At 35.2% G+C, this 20,534-nt stretch overlaps 1 protein-coding gene across 1 annotated transcript in view; it reads left to right on the forward strand.

Annotated features, from left to right (window-relative positions):
* The first annotated feature begins 2,238 nt into the window (after nucleotides 1-2,238).
* The window catches only part of LOC136037099 (ribonuclease H2 subunit B-like), an 83,782-nt gene continuing 65,486 nt past the window's right edge, over nucleotides 2,239-20,534 (forward strand). The window contains exon 1 of the mRNA XM_065719553.1: nucleotides 2,239-2,395. Coding sequence (XP_065575625.1) covers nucleotides 2,317-2,395 — 79 coding nt within the window. The 5' untranslated portion in view covers nucleotides 2,239-2,316. The remainder of the gene's footprint in view (nucleotides 2,396-20,534) is intronic.

Genomic DNA, 20,534 nt, shown 5'->3' on the forward strand with positions numbered 1-20,534 from the left:
GTCGTCATTTGTGTCCCGATGTCCCGGTCTGTAATTTCGTCAGTCGAAAACATGACGCCAGTCGACACAGAAACATGACGTCACCTGACAGATCCACATCCACAGACAGACAACTTATTTTTATATATATGGATGTGCCGGTGTCCCGGTCGTCATTTGTGTCCCGATGTCCCGGTCTGTAATTTCGTCAGTCGAAAACATGACGCCAGTCGACACAGAAACATGACGTCACCTGACAGATCCACATCCACAGACAGACAACTTATTTTTATATATATATATATATATATATATATATATATATATATATATATATATATATATATATATATATATATATATATATATATATATATATATATATATATATATATATGTATATATACGTTATGTGCCCCTAGGGCATAAGTTACAACCCTTTCCCTGATAGCTCTGGAGGGATATCATCTTCAAAGGCATAATTTATGGAGCTTTCAATCATGTTGAACAAATGGCTATCTCAAAATTTTGACTGGATTTGTTTTGAGAAATGGTGGGCGTGGTATGAGGGCCTAGTTGTCCTAAAATCACTTTCGTCTATCAAAAAGGGCACTAGACCTTTCAATTTCCAATAAAATAAGCTCTTTTCGAAGCTTCTACGACAACCAAAGGCCATCTCAAAATCTCTATCAGATGCATTTCAGGAAAATACGAGGTTTGTGTGGGGAAAGGGGGTATCCACCCTCCAGTCACTCTGAATCTTAAAAAAGAGCGCTAGGACTTCTTATTACCAATCCAATGAGCCCCTTCTGAAGTTTATACGATCACCCTTTCTAAATACACCCAGGGCATAACTTACAACCATCGCTTTGAGGGCTCTGGAAGGGTTGGCATCTTCAAAACCTTCATTTACGTTGAACAAAATGGCTATCTCAAAATTTTGATTCGATGTGTTCTGGAAAATGATGGGCTTGGGAGGGGGGTTTGTTGCCCTCCAATCACTTTGGACAATCAAAAAGGGCATTAGCCCTTTCAATTATTATTTATTATTTAAGAATTAACGACGCTTCTTGACTACTAAGGTCCCTGCGTTGGCCCTGAAGTGCATTCTTGCAGCGTGATTCGATCTCTGGGTTCCGTATTACCAAGCTAAGGTCAAATAGCCCTTTCAATTTCCAATTGAATAAAGCTTTTTCGAAGCTTCTACGACAAAAACTGGCAATTTCAAAATTTCTATCAGATGTGTCTCGGAAAAATACAAGGCATGTATTTGTGGGAGGGGTGGCACCCACCCTCCCATCACTTTGAATCTCATAACCCCAGGGCATAAGTTACAACCCTTTCCCTGAGGGTTCTGGGGGGGGGTTCATCTTCAAATGCATAATTTTCCCATCTTTCACTTACGTTGAACAAAATGGATATCTCAAATTTTGATAAGATATGTCTGGGAAAATGGTAGGCGTGGGAGGGGAGTTAGTTACTCTCTAATCACTTTTGAGTATTAAAAAGAGCACTATCCCTTTCAATTTCCAATCGAGTGAGCCCTTTTTGAAGTTTTTATGACAACATCCTCAATACAAATGTCTCTAGTCTAAAATTAAAAAAAAATAAAAATAAATAATATATTGTGCCCATGTCGCTCTTTACTTAAGCAGAAGTGTTGCGTTGCTTATGATATCAATAAAGCTAGTGCAAATAAGTCAACTGGTGATATTACCCTATGTTTGTAGGATTACAGAAAACTAGCGCTTCATTGAAAACACAAAACAATAGAGGATTTTGAGAGGTGCACTTGCTTGAGAACTTTGTACATGAAAATGGTGTAGCTTTCCATCCTTTTGATTCTTTTTCTTATCTGTTGCACTGATGTTTATTTGTGCCTTACCAGCTTTTTTTGCTGGTTTTCCTTGAGTTTATGGAGCCAGGGTCAATGTTTTTTTGATGAAATCAAATCTTCAAATGAATAGCATTTATAAAATTCGACACATATTTATACAAGCTAAATTTCGCACACAGTTTTTTTTTTGTTTTTTTTTTTCAAAGGAAATTTAGGCCCTCCGACTTCGGTAAAGGACTTCAAATTGAATTTGGACAAAAACTGACTATTACATTTGGAAAAAGCATAAGAAAAGGCATTGAGTGCTATTTATATAAATGTTGAGTGTTTATTTGTGGGCCATTTATGTGAAATGTTCAATACCTCCCAAAATCGTCAACAATATTTGTCATATTGTTGGCATTCATTCGCCATTCGGGTGTTCTGTCATAAAGCTTATTCTTATTATAGTGAATCTTTTGGCGATGAAATTAAAACAAATAAATGTGCATCCTTAAAAAATGGTAAAGGAAAATGATTGCAGAACCTTTTTACCAAAAACTGAGAAGAAAGAAAAGAAAATCGTTTCCATATTACCTGGTAAAAATTTGCGACTTGGTTTATTATGTTTTATATTCTCTAGTGCGTCTTATAGCACCATTTCAAGCCTTTACCTACACTATTCTATATAGCCTAGTTTACCCAGGACTAATAGCCTGTCTATAAACTAGGCTTTCAATTCAGAATAGTTTGAATCATGGTTTACAAAAAATCAAGAATTATATTCTAGCTTAAAGTGCACAAATGTAATGAAACTTTTAAATTATGATATGCTGATATTAGTCAGCAAGCTCATGTTAATAAGATTATCCCTTTATTCCATTGTTATCCCCATATAAGTCATTTTGAGTTATATTCTTATCATTCAAATAATTCTTAAATTCAATGATATTCTTATCAATTCAAACAATAGGCTAAATTTTGTTGTAAACCTTTTCAGTAAATTTGATATTGTTGACCACATCTAAAGGAAGCATGATAGTAAAAAAAAGTAGCATCATAGATTCCTTATAGTCTACTCTTTCCAAATTTCATGTTTGCTTTTCTGACAAGGAACTAAGGAACCATCCCCTATCTATAAAACATTAAACAATGAAACTATTAACTTATGAATTACAACTTGTTCATATTAGTAAGGTCAACTTCAATGAGCAAATGCATACTGAAGTTAAGAACTTACATACTAAAATTACATGTTGAAGCAGCAGTTTCTGACTAAACAAGATCTGGTAAAAAGGTTAAAAAGTGCTTAAATTTGAATTTACAGTAGGAGCAATTATTATATTCATAAAGAGCATAAAAAAAGGCATCAAGTGCTTACTTTATTGTTAAGTCAGTTATATGAACTGCTATAATTTTACCCAAGATCTTGGTGAATGCATTGATAAGGAACTGGGTGAGTCAAGGAGAAAAGACAGAGCCATCAACAAAGGAAGAACAATATGATAGCCTTTGGTTTGCCCAAAAATCCTTTGCACAGCTATTTTTAGCAATGTAAAGCTGACAATGTTTTTTATAAACACTTCCTCTTGCAGAAGTATTCAATTGACACCAAAGTTTTTAATGCATAGTGACTTAGGCCAAAGAACCCAATCACCAATACTCCATCAGGTCCATCACCAATTGCCCCACTTATATTCACAGTGAGTAACCCTTCAATTGGATTTAAAATAGCCAAACAGTCTTTTGAAAGGCATGCACTTAAAAATACAGCACAGTTTCATAAAGACAACTAGAAGTAGGATGGAGATAGAGTAACAACAATCTTATCATAAGAGGAGAAAAAAAATCATCCAAAAAAGCTTCCAGCTGACAGAGTATTTTGTAGTGATGCTTTGTCTTTTCTGTATAGTGTATTTAGTAAGCATAGTTTATCTTCTGAAAGTAAAGGACATTCATCTGAAAGTGTTGCTGATATAAATAATGGAATGAAAAGTGGTTCAGTATCTAGTTCAGAATCAGCAACATTTGTCACTGCTGAATCTTCCTCAAGTAGTAATAATATTTTGTCCCTTCTGTTTGTGTTGATGTGTAGAGACAACAGTATGATGTGTAGTGACAAACAGAGCACATGAGAATGAACAAGAATGTACACAAAAATGTAAGGAGTTATTATTACTGTTAGCCAATGTAGATCAGTTAGCCAATAAGATTGAGGAAATGAGAAACCTTGTAACAAATAAACGATATGATTTGGTGATTTTAACATATGTGAGTCCCAAGACTAGTAATACTAGATTAGAGGATAGTCATGTCTCTATTCCTGGATACCTGGAAACATCAAAATTTAATTCAAGTAATTACAGAAGGGGTGTATTGGCAATAGTTAAAGCAGAATAAAATGTTAAGTGATAGATAATCTCCCTATTAATGATTATGTTGACTTGGTCTGCTTTAACCTAAAGGCTCCACTTGATCCTGGTATTACAAGAATTGCTTTTATTTATAGAAGCCCTCCACCTCCATCTAAAATTGTTACAGAACAAACCATAACAGATCATTTTCAAACAACCAGTGCATCACATAAAGGTAATTTTCTAATAGCTAGGTACTCTAATTTCCTGCAAATACCATGGAAAGAAGGCTTTTGTTATCATAAAGACACTGTCAATCATCATTGACAACCAGTGTAAATTTGATTCAAACTGCAAGAAGACTGTGTCTTATGCAAACTCTGTCTTAACACTCATAAAGAAAACTATTTCCAGTTTTTCTCCTTATGTTTTTGTGAGGTTGTAAAAGGCCCTTGTCATACTAGTGCTCAATTATGGAATGTGCACAGCATCACCAGGATACAGGGGTGATTTGCAGCCTCTGGAAGGGTTGCAAAGGAGAGCCACAAAGTCAGTATCTAAGATAGAAGAAGAGGCATTTGATGAACGTTTGAAGAAGCTGAAATTATCTACACTGGTTACCAACAATGAAGAGCAGATATGCTTATGACATTTAAGCTTATATCACTACCCCCCCCCCTCAATTCATTTGTCAATTCCCCAAAATATTTGTGCTGGCAGGAGGGGACATTCAAAGAAGCTGTTTAAGCCATCTGTCAATACTCTTTTTTCCCAGTTTAAGTCACTTTGAATGATATACTTATGCAGTGTTTGTTGGAATCACTCAGGAACAACTGAATTTCATCAAACCAAAAATATTGAGCACAACATATTACAAGGTTCAAGACAACAAAGAAATATTTAATTTATGCTATATTTAGGACCATTCAGAGGGTATGGTGCATTCTCAGAAAAAGAAACAGGGATATATAGAAAGAGTATAAAACAATAGTATCAGTTATATTTTATCAGTATTTTACTTTAGAAGTAGTCAATCCAAGGAATTGTACTACATTTTGCTGCAAGATATTATTAGTAAAAATATATTGTATGCTAGATCTTAGGGCAGAAGTCACATATGAAAAAAAGAAATATAACATTATATTATCTAATTAGTGCCCTTCCCAAACAAAGGCTAGTAAATTCTGCTGTTGCATTCCCCCCTCCATTCTTATTTCTCATAAACTGCTGGTTCATTTTGCTATACTTCCTAGAGCCAATTTGAAAAAAACCCAAATCATGTATGTTTCACATAACCTAACCCATGGCTATACCTGACTTCATTAATGGGTGGGGACTTGGTTTTATATACAGCAACAGTGACAATATATTCAAAGAAGATTAATAGAAAATCTAATAAGTGAATGAAAGCTCTTAAGCTAAGCTGGCCAGCCATGACAACAAACAACTAAGAGGGATTAAACTTGATGAAAAAATACCTCAAACATGACTGCAGTCAAAACAAAACAATGCAGACATTTCCAAGCAAAAACAAAGACTTTTTAAGGTGTCTAAAGGCTTAAATTTTGCTGAAAACTTTTTGAGGAGTAACCTTCCATACGACATTTTCCATAGAATTAAGGAAATGCTGTTAGACCTTTTCACCATGATTTTCTTTTGTCACAGGTTTGTTTGGCCAACAAGTTGAATAGACTTTTGTTTGAGAAGTTCTCGGATTTGGATATTTTTTTTCCTTGTTTTGTCTGGGTCCTGCCACTAAGAATTTTTCATCTAAACCTCTTAGTAGTTAACTAGAGGCAGTTTTGTTGAAGGGTTTTAAGTTATGTTTTGCAACAGCAATTTTTTATTCAAAAGTAATTTCTAAGGTACAGTCAGGAATCATGGCTTCTATTGTTAAAGTTGAGCTTCCTCAGGAGCTGAGAGCCAAGATTGTAGGGTACTAAACACTTTAATATGAGAAAAATTGAAAGGGATATCACAAAAAATGACATTAAAATACTTTCAGATTTGAAAAACGATAAGGTCCTATCATTAGAGCAGACAAAGGCAGTACTATTGTAATTATGGACACTGAGGATTATGATTATAAAATAAATGCAATTATTTCTGACACCACTGCTTACAAAAAACTAGAGTTTGATCCTACTGATAAATATGTAAAGTCCATAAGAAAGGAATTGGAGTTGCTGAAAACAATTTACACATCACCCCACAATTTTATAATAAATTTTATTCAAGAGGTTGTTCTGCACCCAAGATCTATGGTCTACCCAAAATTCATAAGACAGGAGTCCCCCTCTGTCCCATTGGTCAACTTTCTCATCACCTGTTGCAAAATTAGAAAAGTGATTGTCAGTGGCATTGTATGGAAACTCAAACCTCCGCTATACACAGTTTTGAGCTCTCTCCTTGTTTCTGGGGCACATTCATGGATGATGTGGTTTGCATTTGGAAACTCAGTTTAAAGTCCTTAGACTTTTTCCATAAACATTTAAATTGTTTAATAAAAATGTAGAATTTACAGTTGAGTTTGAAGAAAATGACAAATGACCTTTTTTTGATATCCTATTGATTAAAAGTGATTTCCATTTCCTGTTCTTAATATATAGAAAGCCTACACACAGGAATAAGTATTTGAACTTGGGGATGTGATTGCACTGGTTATAGAGCTTTCAGAATTTGTCCCCAGGAGTTCTTAGCTTCTGAATTGTTGTATTTGAGGTATATTTTATTTTGTAATAGTTACCCAATTAAATTCATTGATGAAGTAATAAAAAACGGACAAATTAAATATAACGATAGTTTTATTAGAGTTTTGCAGTGTACAGAATTCTAAAAGTTTAATTTCTTTGCCTTATGTACCTATTTTAGGGGAGATGCTTAAACAAATTTTACATAAACATAACATTCATACATGTTTCCAATCATTGAGACCATTAGGTAGTTTCCTTAATTCTGGGAAGGATTTAACCCGGGGTAATTTAGTTAGTGTGGTGTATAAAATTCCTTGCTCTTAAGGAAAGTTTTGTGTTGGTAGAAATCACCAACAATTTATTGAGCATCACAACTCAATAGAAAAAAAAAAACTACAATTAAGCAAGCCTCCTAAAACTTTTGTTTCGGCTCTGCCTGAACAAACATTCCTTCATCTGGAACATTTTATGCAATTTGATGAGGCCTTAACTATTTCGCATTTTCCGTAATAAAAATTCCGTATTTTTCAGATAGGAGCTGGAAACCTCTACAATACGGTTCTCTGATACGTTGAATCTGGTAGTATGATTTTCATTAAGATTCTTTGACTTATAGGTGATGCTTCCCCCTTTTATTCGAAAATAATGCAAATTTTCTCAGGCTTGCAACTTTTGGTGGGTATAACTAAACTTGACAAAACTTATATATTTGAAATCAGTGTAAGTTTGTTACCACAGACTGTTTGGATACTTTGTATAAAGACATATAAAAATACACAATATGTTTATTTCATCAATATAAAAACATATACATAACATTTCATGCAGTAAGTCTTATGTGTAAAGACCCATACCTTGTATTGGACACTTTGTATTTTTCACAGATTAAATAGATTCCTTTTTGTCCAGCTCTTCTAAGAAAAGCTTCTATCCTTTGGTGATGCTCTTTGTGGTTTCTTTCATGTGTAAGAATATTACTGTCTTATCCTTCAAATACCTTTTCAATTTTCTTCCGAGACTAGTATTGTGTAGACATAAGGCCAAAGGGGTATATCTCTCATTTGTATCATCCATAAAAAGTGCTGAAGGCTGTCTGGGCAGATTATGTAGTGAGTGGGAGTATCCAGTAGCCTGAGCTGGTATCTATCTTGTTGAATATTGCTGAACCGTTAAGTAATAGCGTCTTTGATTGTAGGAACTGAATAGTGGAGGTATTTTATTGCCTTTTTCTGGTCAATGCAGGGTCTTTCACCCCAACTTGTTTGACTATAGAATTAACCCCACTTGTTGGTTCATTCACCTTTTCAATGATTTCAAAATCTTCTAGTTGTTCCAGCTCGTCCTTGAGCTTCTTCTTCAGAGCTAGTGGTATTCTTTTATATCTGGATGCATTGTGGTTGTTGTGCTGTCCTTTAAGTGTATTTCAGAATGAGTTCCAAGTTTCTCTACACACTTGAGCACATAAACAAATTTGCCTGCTGGTGACCGTTTAATGTTCAGAACAAGCTTGGTTAGACTTATATCTTTGCTTGCCTTGAAATCAATTATGGGTATAGTGTTTGACCAAGTTTATGCGGATTTGTTCATACACTGAACTCTCAGCAAAGATTATGGTTTTGCTAGAGTCCTCGTTAATGACATGTAAGAATAAATGTGTTTCTTCTTGATTATCCATACCACCAATGGATGTTAGGATGTTTGTGGCTTCATTCCCAACAGTGTTTACTACCATGCTTCTGTATACTTTTGTGAAATTGTTTTCATTGAAACATTTGCTATTGTATAACTGTACTATTGTATGTCCACACAAGCAGACATCCTGGCTTGTGCCTTGCATATTGTTGCATCAAAACACTATGGTAGATTTTGTTTAAACATTACTAATCTAAAGAAAATTAGACATATATGTAGAATACTATAATTGCCATCCTTCCTTGTGCCTTGTGTGTGACCACATAAGATACAGTATTGGATTTTGTTTATATGTGAGTTTCCTTTCGTTTTTCTTCTTCTTTTTTTTGACTCGTGTGGTTTCTTTGTTAATTCTATGTTTTCTTTAGGCTTAATTTTATTTATTTTCTTTCGCTTTGATGAAGACTTTTGGATGTAAAACTGAAATACTTTGACTTGGTTTATTGTTTCTGTATTCAAATGTTTTTTTTTTCGCCCTGTATTATTAAAAAAACCCACCCACTATTAATAAATTTCTCTTTTAATTATAAATGAAAAAGCAGCATGGTCTAACAACTGAATGCTTAGTATGGATGTTAGGATGTTTATGGCTTCATTCCCAACAGGTTTTACCACCATACTTCTACCATGTAAGATGGCAGATTTGTTCATTGTGCTACAGTTTTCAAAACCCAAGAATTCTTTTATTCTGTTTTTTGCCAGAATTTTCCCCATCATATAGAATTATTTAAATATCATATTAACGTCGTAGATAACTTTTACTGCTGATGATGAACACTGTATATGTGTTCGAAATATCCAGTTAAATAATTTTATATCTATTCACTGTCAATAAAAAGGTTTCATCCCTATTTTGAACTGTTTTACTTTTGTCATATTAACGTCATGTGGAAGAAGTTAGCCTATCATTCCCTGAATTGATAATACTAGCTACAGAGCTGTACTACCAGTGGTGTCAATTTGCCAAAATTTTGGGTGAAATTTTTAACGAATTTTTGTAGAAAGTACAAAATATGTTTTTTGGAATATATGGGTTAGATATGTGTTTTTATGAAGATACCTTTCAAAGAAAATACCCGAAAAGCTTTCTTCAGTGAAAATAACTCCTAAGTAGGGATTGGGGGAGAGGCACATGGTCCCTCAACTGGCGCACTTTATCCTGCTAACCACCCCCAAGAGGCGCTTAATATAAATTAAACCTTAAACCTATAAATTAAATTCTCGAATTCTCAATGAATCCGACACTGAATTAAATTCAGTGTCGAATTCTCAATGAGCCTAAAGCGAATGTTCTCAGTGAACCATTTACCAACAACCACTAAAGTTAAGAAAAAACACTAATTACTTATTGGCCTGGGCTATATACAAAGCCACCCTCGTTTTATTGGTGCACAGCATTTTTTGTGATTATTTCTCTCCAATAATTGATCTATAATGTTCATTTAAAACAATATTTATTAATAAAAATTCATAAAATACTATCTATATTTATCATTATATATATTTTATCATTATTTATCATTATATATTTATCATTATATAATTATCATTATATATTTTAAAATGGTGGGTAAGACACTATTACAACAGCAGTCATTAATATTTTCAAAAAAGATATTTAATTGGGAATCAAGTGATATATTGTGTCTTCATCTGATTAAGAAATCCTACATAATAAAAAAATTTTTGGTTCTTTGATAAATTTACTTGTCTAATTCAGAATGTTTATAAGAAAAATGTAAAAAAAGCGAAGTGGTATCTGTAAATTCTGTGTTTGAGCTATTACTCAGAGTTTAAAGACGTTGTTTTCTATCGTTTTTTTTTTCTAAATCAGCAAGCCACCTTTAACAAGAAGTAGTAAAATTCAAGACTTAAAAAAGTGTATATATGATATTAATAATAGGCCTACTTAATCTCTGTTCTAGTTTGGCTAATGCTTAATTGAAAAAAAAATGTTTTTCAAAGAAAAGTAAAGAGCTCCATTAAACAAAAAATGAGCAGAAATAAGGCCAAATAATCTTCCAAGCATAAAACTACTTCAAATCACCATCTTTGTTGATGTGTTGTTTGTTGATGTTGATCTTTTGTTGAACTGTATATGAAGTGGACTGGAGAAAACAATAATAATATAAATGGAAAACACATTCCTCTTTGCAAAGTCCACTTTATTGTGCTGACTCTGATGGGCTATTTCCCTAATCTGAAGCCTTGCAAATTGGGGCTGCATTTATCATGTTGTCTCTAGAAGCATATTTTTTCTGTGATGTTTTGACTGTTCTTAATCAACTACACCAAATCAGTCATCAGATAGGAATTCACTCGCTCTTACGCGCGTTTTGTTACCAAAGTTTTATGGCTTGGAAATAGCTCGGCTTTCAATAAATCAGGATTTTTTCCCAAATAACGGGCCATTGAGCCCTTTGGGATATTTTCGTTTATAAATGGATGGATATTGATAATAAAAGGAACTTGAAGGAATTAATTTGTTTTGGCACCGAGACAGGATTCAACTGGTTTTTGCATCTTCCTAGTCAGCAGCCGAGCTGCAGACTAGACATACTGCTTTTGCTCCAGTCTATCATCTTGAATCTTAACTGTTGCTACCTCTGATGCTCGATATTTGGTATTCGGCTTGGTCTCTGTCTTGCTGCTGCCCCTGCATTCTTTAGTTTACTTTCGAAAAGCAGATCATCCTCGAATGTGGTGAGAGGATGTTGTAAAGAAAGATTTAAGAGGAATTAGAATTTCTTGGAGGGATTTTGAGAGGGAGTTTTTGAATAGACTGCGATGGACAAGGAACCCGTACAGCTTTGCTGGCCATAGTAGTAGTTTGGTTGTATCATATATTGCCTACATTAGAAATAAGGGTTCTCATATGCAATGAAAATTTACGAGCTTATGCTGCTATTCTAATGAAGTAAGATGCCCATCTTGCTAGTCAGCCTGTCCCTTACGCGGCCTAAAGGTTTAAGATAAAAGTGTGAGTACATATTCCTAAGTTTATTCTGGATAAACTGTTAAACAACAGATGGTAGATGAGAAACTTGTAGATGTAGGAAGCTTTTCTTCTTTTAAATTAAACCATGGAAAGGAGAGAATCATTTCTGAAAGTAATGTCATTATATACAAATGTTCTTGGTTACGCTAAAGTATTGAAACCTACAAGTCGGACATCCATGGGCTTGAGCATTCTTCATCAGTAATCTATTTGCAAACTCTTATCGTAAAAATTCCGAGAAAAAAACAAACAAACTTTGGAGCCTAGCTGGAATACTATTCTAATTAATCCGCGTATGATTCGGAATAATATTCAAACTACCACTCGACGGGTTAGCACAAGAGTTTATTTAAAAATTGATTAAAGGAGTATTTTTTGGACGAAGAAGCATAACGACGAATTACTTGGATATTTCTACGAACAAATTATAATCAGAGATGATATTTGTTTTATTAAATACTTGAATACTCGATTGAAATTCGAAAGATTACAGCCGTTTTTATCAGACGCTTGGCTTCCTTACCTTGGCTGTTGGTGCAAGTGATGCATTTTTCTTTAGTAGTTTGTAAATAAATTAGTTCAGTTCAAGTACAGTATTAAATAAAAAAAAACAAGTTTTTTTGAATGAAAGTAAGGAGCGACATTAAAAGTTAAAACGAACAGAAATTACTTCGTATATAAAGGGGCTGCTTCCTCATCAACGCCCCGCTGTTTACGCTAAAGTTTGACTCTTTCTCTCAATTCTTCTTTTTAAATCAGTAAAAAACTTTAGCGTAAATAGCGGGGTGTTGATGAGGAAGCAGCCCCTTTCATATACGAAGTAATTTCTGTTCGTTTTAAGTTTTAATGTTGCTCCTTACTTTCATTCAAAAAAACTTGTTTTTTTTTATTTAATTTCTGAACGTTTTTGAATCAATGCATATTTTGATTTTGGCTCTGCGCAGAGGAATAATTAAAACGAAACTTGCATATTTTTTATTTTTTTTTGGCTAAATGGCTTTCTTTTAATTTTGATCGAATGATTTTGAGAAAAAAAGAGCGGGGGAGGAAGCCTAGTTGCCCTCCGATTTTCGGTTAATTAAAAATGGCAACTAGAACTTTTAATTTTTTACGAATGTTTTTATTAGTAAAAGATATACGTAACTTATAAATTAGCTTACGTAAAGAACTTTTGTATTCTCATGTTTTTATTACATATATGAGGGGGTTCGCCCCCTCGACAGTACCTCGCTCTTTACACTAAAACTTAAATTTTATCCCGATTCATTAAGAATGACCCCTGAATCACAAAGGCCGCAGAATAAACAGTTGAAATTACTAGAAATACTTTAGCGTAAAGAGCGAGGTATTAGGAGGAGGTGAGCCCCTAATATGGGTAATAATTTCTGTTCGTTTTAAGTTTTAATGCTGCTTTTTACTTCCAGCTGAAAAAAAACTTTTTCATATTTATTTTTTCATTGTTTTTTTTTTAAGTAATGCTTGTAAATCCTGCACTCCATTCATGGAAATTTTCTTCCCCCAGGACAAATTCCTCGATGGAAAGTTCCCCCAGCATATCCCCCTCTTCTCAACCCCTGCCTCCTGAAAATGCCTGTACACTTTCCAATAACCATTACTATATGTAAGCACTAGTCAAAGTTTGTAACTTTTAGCCCCTCCCACGGGGACTGTGGGGGAGTAAGTCGTCCCCAAAGACATAGTTATCAGGTTTTTCGACTACGCTAAATAAAATGGCTATCTCAGAATTTTGATCCATTGACTTTGGGAAAATAATTAGCATGGGAGAGGGCCTAGGTGCCCTCCAATTTTTTTAGTCACTTAAAAAGGGCACTAGAACTTTTCATTTCCGTTAGGATGAGCCCTCTCGCAACATTCTAGGACAACTGGGTCGATACGATCACCCCTGGAAAAAAAAACAAACAAATAAATAAACACGCATCCGTGATCTGCCTTCTGGCAAAAAATACAAAATTCCACATTTTTGTAGATAGGAGCTTGAAACTTCTTCAGTATGGTTCTCTGATACGCTGAATCTGATGATGTGATTTTCGTTAAGATTATATGACTTTTAGGGGGTGTTTCCCCCTATTTTCTAAAATAACGCAAATTTTCTCAGGCTCGTAACTTTTGATGGGTAAGACTAAACTTGATGAAACTTATATATTTAAAATCAGCATTAAAATGCTATTCTTTTGATGTAGCTATTGGTATCAAAATTCCATTTTTTAGAGTTTTGGTTACTATTGAGCCGGGTCGCTCCTTACTACAGTTCGTTACCACGAACTGTTTGATTAGTAGAGATGGAATATGCTGCAGAACAAATTTAAGATTAATATTATGGATGACAACTTCCAGAGCCATTGATGGCACTTTGGGTGTTGAATCTAGGCTTCAGTGGTTTGGTCTTTTTACTGGGCCAGGTAGGAGGCTTGTCGCCCAACCTCGCGTCAACTGGAATCGATCCCATGACCCCGTTTTCTCAAATAGAGCATCAGTTCACTGCGCTACCACAGTGTTAAATAAAAATATTTTTTTTTTGAAAATCCTCTGTGGAAACATAAAAATACATCCTTAAAAACTCAACAGGACACAATTGACGCCTGTGAATCAGCGTTGATTAATATTAATTATTTATTTTTCTTTTGTTTCATTTTGTTCAGTTCTGTAAAAGGATTTATTAATGTATAATTTCTGTAGTTTCCCAGAATAGCGCAATAGAAGTGCAAAAATACCTGTCATTACTAAGAAATTTCTTCAGAAACAAAATGAATATAATAAAAAACGGTTCACTCTTATTTAATCTCGTGTTGTCACCGATGCGAGAACTTGCGGTTTGCTAGCCCGGAGATACCACTTAATTTGTGAACCTTTTGGATTTTCAAACAGTTCGTGGTAACGAACTGTAGTAAGGAGCGATCCGGCTCAATAGTAACCAAAACTCTAAAAAATTGAATTTTGATATCAATAGCTACATCAAAAGAATCGCATTCTAATGCTGATTTTAAATATATAAGTTTCATCAAGTTTAGTCTTACCCATCAAAAGTTACGAGTCTGAGAAAATTTGCCTTATTTTGGAAAATAGGGGGAAACGCCCCCTAAAAGTCGTAGGATCTTAACGAAAATGACACCATCAGATTCAGCGTATCAGAGAACCCTACTGTAGAAGTTTCAAGCTCCTATCTACAAAAATGTGGAATTTTGAATTTTTTGCCAGAAGACAAATCACGGGTGCGTGTTTATTTGTTTGTTTGTTTGTTTTTGTTTTTTTTCCCCAGGGGTCATCGTATCGACCAAGTGGTCCTAGAATGTCGCAAGAGGGCTCATTCTAACGGAAATGAAAAGTTCTAGTGCCCTTTTTAAGTGACCAAAAAAATTGGAGGGCACCTAGGCCCCCTCCCACGCTCATTTTTTCTCCAAAGTCAACAGATCAAAATTTTGAGATAGCCATTTTGTTCCGCATAGTCAAAAACCATAATAACTATGTCTTTGGGAATGACTTACTCCCCCAAAGTCCCTGGGGGTGGGGCTGCAACTTACAAACTTCGACCAGTGTTTACATATAATAATGGTTATTGGCAAGTGTACAGTCGGTTTCAGGGGATTTTTTTTAGTTTTGGGGGTGAGGTTGAGGGGAGGGGGCTATGTGGGAGGATCTTTCCATGGAGAAATGTGTCATGGGGGAACAGAAATTCAATGAAAAGGGCGCAGGATTTTCTAAAATTACTATAAAAAAACAATGAAAAAATAAACATGGAAAATTTTTTTTTCAATTGAAAGTAAAGAGTAGCATTGAAACTTAAAACGAACAGAGATTATTACGCATGTGAGGGGTTCTAAAAATACTTTAGCATAAAGAGCGAGGTATTTAGGAGGAGATAAATACCTCGCTCTTTATGCTATAGTATTTTTAGTAATTTCAACTATTCATTCTACGGCCTTTCTGATTCAGGGGTCATTCTTAAAGAATTGGGACAAAACTTGCGATTTAGTGTAAAGAACGAGGTATTAACGAGGGTACAAACCCTCTCATATACATAATAAAAATTAAAGAATATAAAAGTTTGTTACGTAAGATAATTCTTAAGTTACGTATATTTTTTACTAATAGAAAAATTCGTTAAAAATAAAAATTTATAGTTGCCTTTTTATGTAACCGAAAAATTGCATGGCAACTAGGCCTCCTTTCCCATCCCTTATTTCTCAAAATCGTCTGATCAAAACTAAGAGAAAGCCATTTAGCCAAAAAAGGAATTAATATGCAAATTTCATTTTAATAATTTATGTGTGGAGAGCCAAAATCAAACATGCATTAATTCAAAAACGTTCAGAAATTACATAAAAAAACTAGTTTTTTTAACTGAAAGTAAGGAGCGACATTAAAACTTAAAACGAACAGAAATTACTCCGTATATGAAATGGGTTGTCCCCTCCGCAATCCCTCGCTCTTTACGCTAAAGTTTGACTCTTTGCCACAATTCTGCTTTTTGATACAATTAAAAGCTTTAGCGTAAAGAGCGAGGGATTGCGGAGGGGACAACCCATTTCATATACGGAGTAATTTCTGTTCGTTTTAAGTTTTAATGTCGCTCCTTACTTTCAGTTAAAAAAACTAGTTTTTTTTTATGTAATACCGTAAGAGAAAGACGAAAACATGCATGAGTTAAGAAAAGTAGTAATTTTTTTCAAACTTTATGGGACAATTCCAACATTCTTAGAAACCGCAAAACAATTTCCTACGAATTTTCCAAACAAATCCCAAACAATTTTACGTCCAGGTAATTATATATCAAACTAATCAGTAGTAAAAACTACGAGGGCTTAACAATGCATAGTATGTTGTTCTCTGCTTCAAAATCTTCATGCTAGCTACATTGACTCAAGCTAGCAACCTAGTAAGAAATGATCACGTCCAATACTAAGAAATGTAGACTCAATGCATAGTAATGCATAGTTTCCTACACTAAGAAATGTAGGCTTAACAATGCATAGTATGTCGTTCTCTGCTTCAAAATCTTCATGCTAGCTACATTGACTCAAGCTAGCAACCTAGTAAGAAATGATCACGTCCAATACTAAGAAATGTAGACTCAATGCATAGTAATGCATAGTTTCCTACACTAAGAAATGTAGGCTTAACAATGAATAGTATGTTGTTCTCTGCTTCAAAATCTTCATGCTAGCTACACTGACTCAAGCTAGCAACCTAGTAAGAAATGATCACGTCCAATACTAAGAAATGTAGACTCAATGCATAGTAATGCATAGTTTCCTACACTAAGAAATGTAGGCTTAACAATGCATAGTATGTTGTTCTCTGCTTCAAAATCTTCATACTAGCAACATTGACTCAAGCTAGCAACCTAGTAAGAAATGATCACGTCCAATACTGAGGAATGTAGAATAATAACGCATAACTCCTAAAAATAGCGTCAGGTCAAATCAAGAAATACACTATTAGAACCGGCTTGTCCAAAACCCCTATATAGGAAGCATACCGTCCTTTGGCAAACTGAGGAATGTAGAATAATAACGCATAACTCCTAAAAATAGCGTCAGGTCAAATCAAGAAATACACTATTAGAACCGGCTTGTCCAAAACCCCTATATAGGAAGCATACCGTCCTTTGGCACGAATAAAGAGGAAAATCTATTGGCTTGAAAAACAAGATAATTTGCTTGAGCTACGATATTCTGTATCGACACCATCTTTTTTTTTTGTTCTCCCAAGATAGCAGAGCACTGGAACATCATAGAAAGCTGTTTAATGGCTCATTTGAAAGGGAATTGTCACATCTACTGCCTTTTCTAATATTTTTTTTTAATAGAATAAATTCTTTACGAAAAACTGCATTTTTCTACATCACTGTATTAGCAAATTTTATTAACATCTTGTTGCTTACAAAAATTAAATAGCATTTTTAACATTATAAAAACCATGCAGGCATAGTTATGTAAAATGGATTAACTGTTTTAGGGTTTTGACAAAATATTTGATTTGTGAATTGAAACTAGAAAAAATTCAAGATAAGTTTATGTATTTTAGTTTTCAGTTCAGAATCGCCACATTTATTATAAAAACTGCGAAAGTATTTATGGTGCCTGAGCAGTAATTTTAATTTCCAAATTGAAACTAGAGAAATACCTGGAAATTTAAAATAAGTTTGTTTTAGTTTCGATTCAATGAACTCGTTCCTTCATTTTATGGCTAGGAGTTTAAATTGTTACACTAATGAAAGTATTTTTAATATTAAGTTTGATATTTTTTTTTGTTAAATGTTTCCCAGGATCAATGGCAATACCCCCTAAGAAAACCGACTGGGAAATTATAACGAGGAGGCAGATTCATATTACAAGCATGGCATCAGGAACGAAAAACGTTGAAATTCATTCAGATTATTTTGGCGTTTTTACAATAGAGCTAAAGCCAGTGACAGGATTTGTTAGTCATAGCTTAACAATAGACGAAATTCAAGCGGAACCCGACTATGTTAATGCATTTAATAAGGAAAATCTTTATCATGGCTCCGTTCATGAGCATAAAATAAAAATGGTGGATACGGATCGATCCGTTACACCTCAATATGAGATAGGGACACTTGACAGCTCCTACGCTGCTTTCTATCTCGGGAGCACCCCTTCAATTTTTGGATTGTTTCATACAGACAGCATAACCAGTTATTCAATAGAACCTCTTTACATATATAATAATCAAAGGGGCGATCGTCGCTTCCTTTTAAGGTCCTCTCGTCCCGTCGAGTTCCAGAAGAAGCATTATCGTCCGGAACCTAATCGGCCGGAATCTTGTAGAGTACGTAGGGACGATCGTAGGTATAATCGATGGAGAATCAACAATATGGGCATAACGTATGCTGAAGAATGTTCAAGGCTAGATTTTTTACCGACCGATTTAGCAACTAAACGATCAAAATATCGGTCGGACGAAAAATACGATAAGAACACAAATGTGGCTCCAATTCACCTCCATATCAGTCATACAATGTATGCTACAACGATTAAAACTAGAGACGTACTGCCTTACTTAGCCACATTGATGCTACCGGTATATGACGGTTTTCGAAGGTCCACTTTCGATTCTGATGATAATAATAGGCCTAACGTTTTATTACAGCTAAAACATGTGACAGCCAACCATTATGCAGCAGACAAAGAGTTGTTGAAACTGACAAAGTCACCATTCAGCATCAATGAATATCTGATGGAAAAGAAAATGAACAAGGGCGTATCAGGGTTTGCAATGACAATACACCCTACATTTAACACACAGGACAAATCTGTGAAGTTTGCGGCTAATCCATGCAGCATATGTAATGATGATAGCACGATCGTCATTATGCTTAACCACTGTAAAGAGTATAACGAGCCACAAGAAATGTGGATAAATAGTTACTATTTAATGAAAGCTATAGGCTATCAGTTGTGCAGCAAAGATGATAGGAGTCGCGACAATTCAGAAGCAAGGTGTCGAACGACTTACGCAATGGGTAGTCTGTCAGAATATAAGTATTTTGTCGAAAATCCTTTCTCAGAATGCAGTCGGAAGGAAATTTGGTCAAAACTTAACTCTGGGGGCTCTAAGTGTTTTGCTACCCCAGGAAGTATGCATGTTCCAGAAAACGATACCAAAAACATCAAGTATGTGAGCATTGCAAAATGTCATTAAATATGTGCTGTTGATTTCAGTTGGGGGTTGCATTTTTCGGGGGAGGGATTCCAGGAGTGGCTTAGATTCATCAACCCTATAGGAAAAAACAGGAAATTATATAAAAGCTATAGGGAATATGGAATAAAATTCAATTTACCTGTTTTCGCAGAAAGCCAGGCTAAGAGGGCTCCACCCATACACGCATCCCCGTGCTGTTATATAGCCAATTGGATACGTAACCTGCTAAAGATCTGCAGTGTTTATTCCTAGCTTTTTCCAAGAAAAGGTTGAGGAAGCCCTCAAAGGACTTCAAGTGCTTAGCTTGTTAAGGGGGCCTGGAGGAGGAACATGCGGGATGTGTTCAGATATACAAACCTTATAACTATGTCTTTGGGGACGACTTACTCCCCCAGAGTCCCTGTGGGAGGATCTACAAGTTACAAACTTCGACCAGTGCTTACATATAGTAATGGTTACTGGGAAGTGTACAGACGTTTTCAGGGGGATTGTTTGGCTGGGGGGAGGGGTTGAGAACAGGGGCATATGTTGGGGAATTTTTCATCGAGGAATTTGTCATGGGGGAAGAAAACTTCCATGAAGGGAGCGCAGGATTTTCTAGCATTATTTCAAAAAAAAAAAAAAAAACAATGAAAAAATAAATATGAAAAACTTTTTTCAACTGGAAGTAAGGAGCAGCATTAAAACTTAAAACGAACAGAAATTATTATACATATGAGGGGCTTACCTCCTCCTAATACCTCGCTCTTTACGCTAAAGTATTTTTAGTAGTTTCAACTATTTATTCTACGGCTTTTGTGATTCAGGGGTCATTCTTAATGAATTGGGACAAAATTTAAGCTTTAGTGTAAAGAGCGAGGTATTTACGAGGGGGTGAACCCCCTCATATATGTACTAGCTGTTGGGGTGGCGCTTCACGCCACCTCAACACATAGTTGTTGGGGGCGCTTCGCGCTCCCCCAAGCCCCCCGCGCGCATAAGTCGTTACGCGCCATATTAGTTACGCGCGATTGTAGTTGTGTCCCTGTGTCCCACCTGGGAATAGATCTAGTGAATAGATCCACCTGTCCCACCGTATTCAGATCTCTACCTCATTATTCTAATGATGTGTCCCTGTGTCCCGGTCGTCATTTGTGTCCCGGTATCCCAGTTTGTAATTTCTCTTTGAGTGTCCCGGTCGTCATTTATATTCCCTGTGTCCCGGTGTTCCGGTCGTCATTTATGTCCCGGTCTGTAATCTCTATTCGAACAATCCCTATGTCCCGGTCGTCATTTATATATCCCGCCTGTGCCCCCGGCGTCCCCGTTGTAGTTGTGTC

The sequence above is a fragment of the Artemia franciscana genome, chromosome 16 (assembly GCF_032884065.1).
Source record: "Artemia franciscana chromosome 16, ASM3288406v1, whole genome shotgun sequence".
In the NCBI taxonomy this organism is placed as follows: domain Eukaryota; kingdom Metazoa; phylum Arthropoda; class Branchiopoda; order Anostraca; family Artemiidae; genus Artemia; species Artemia franciscana.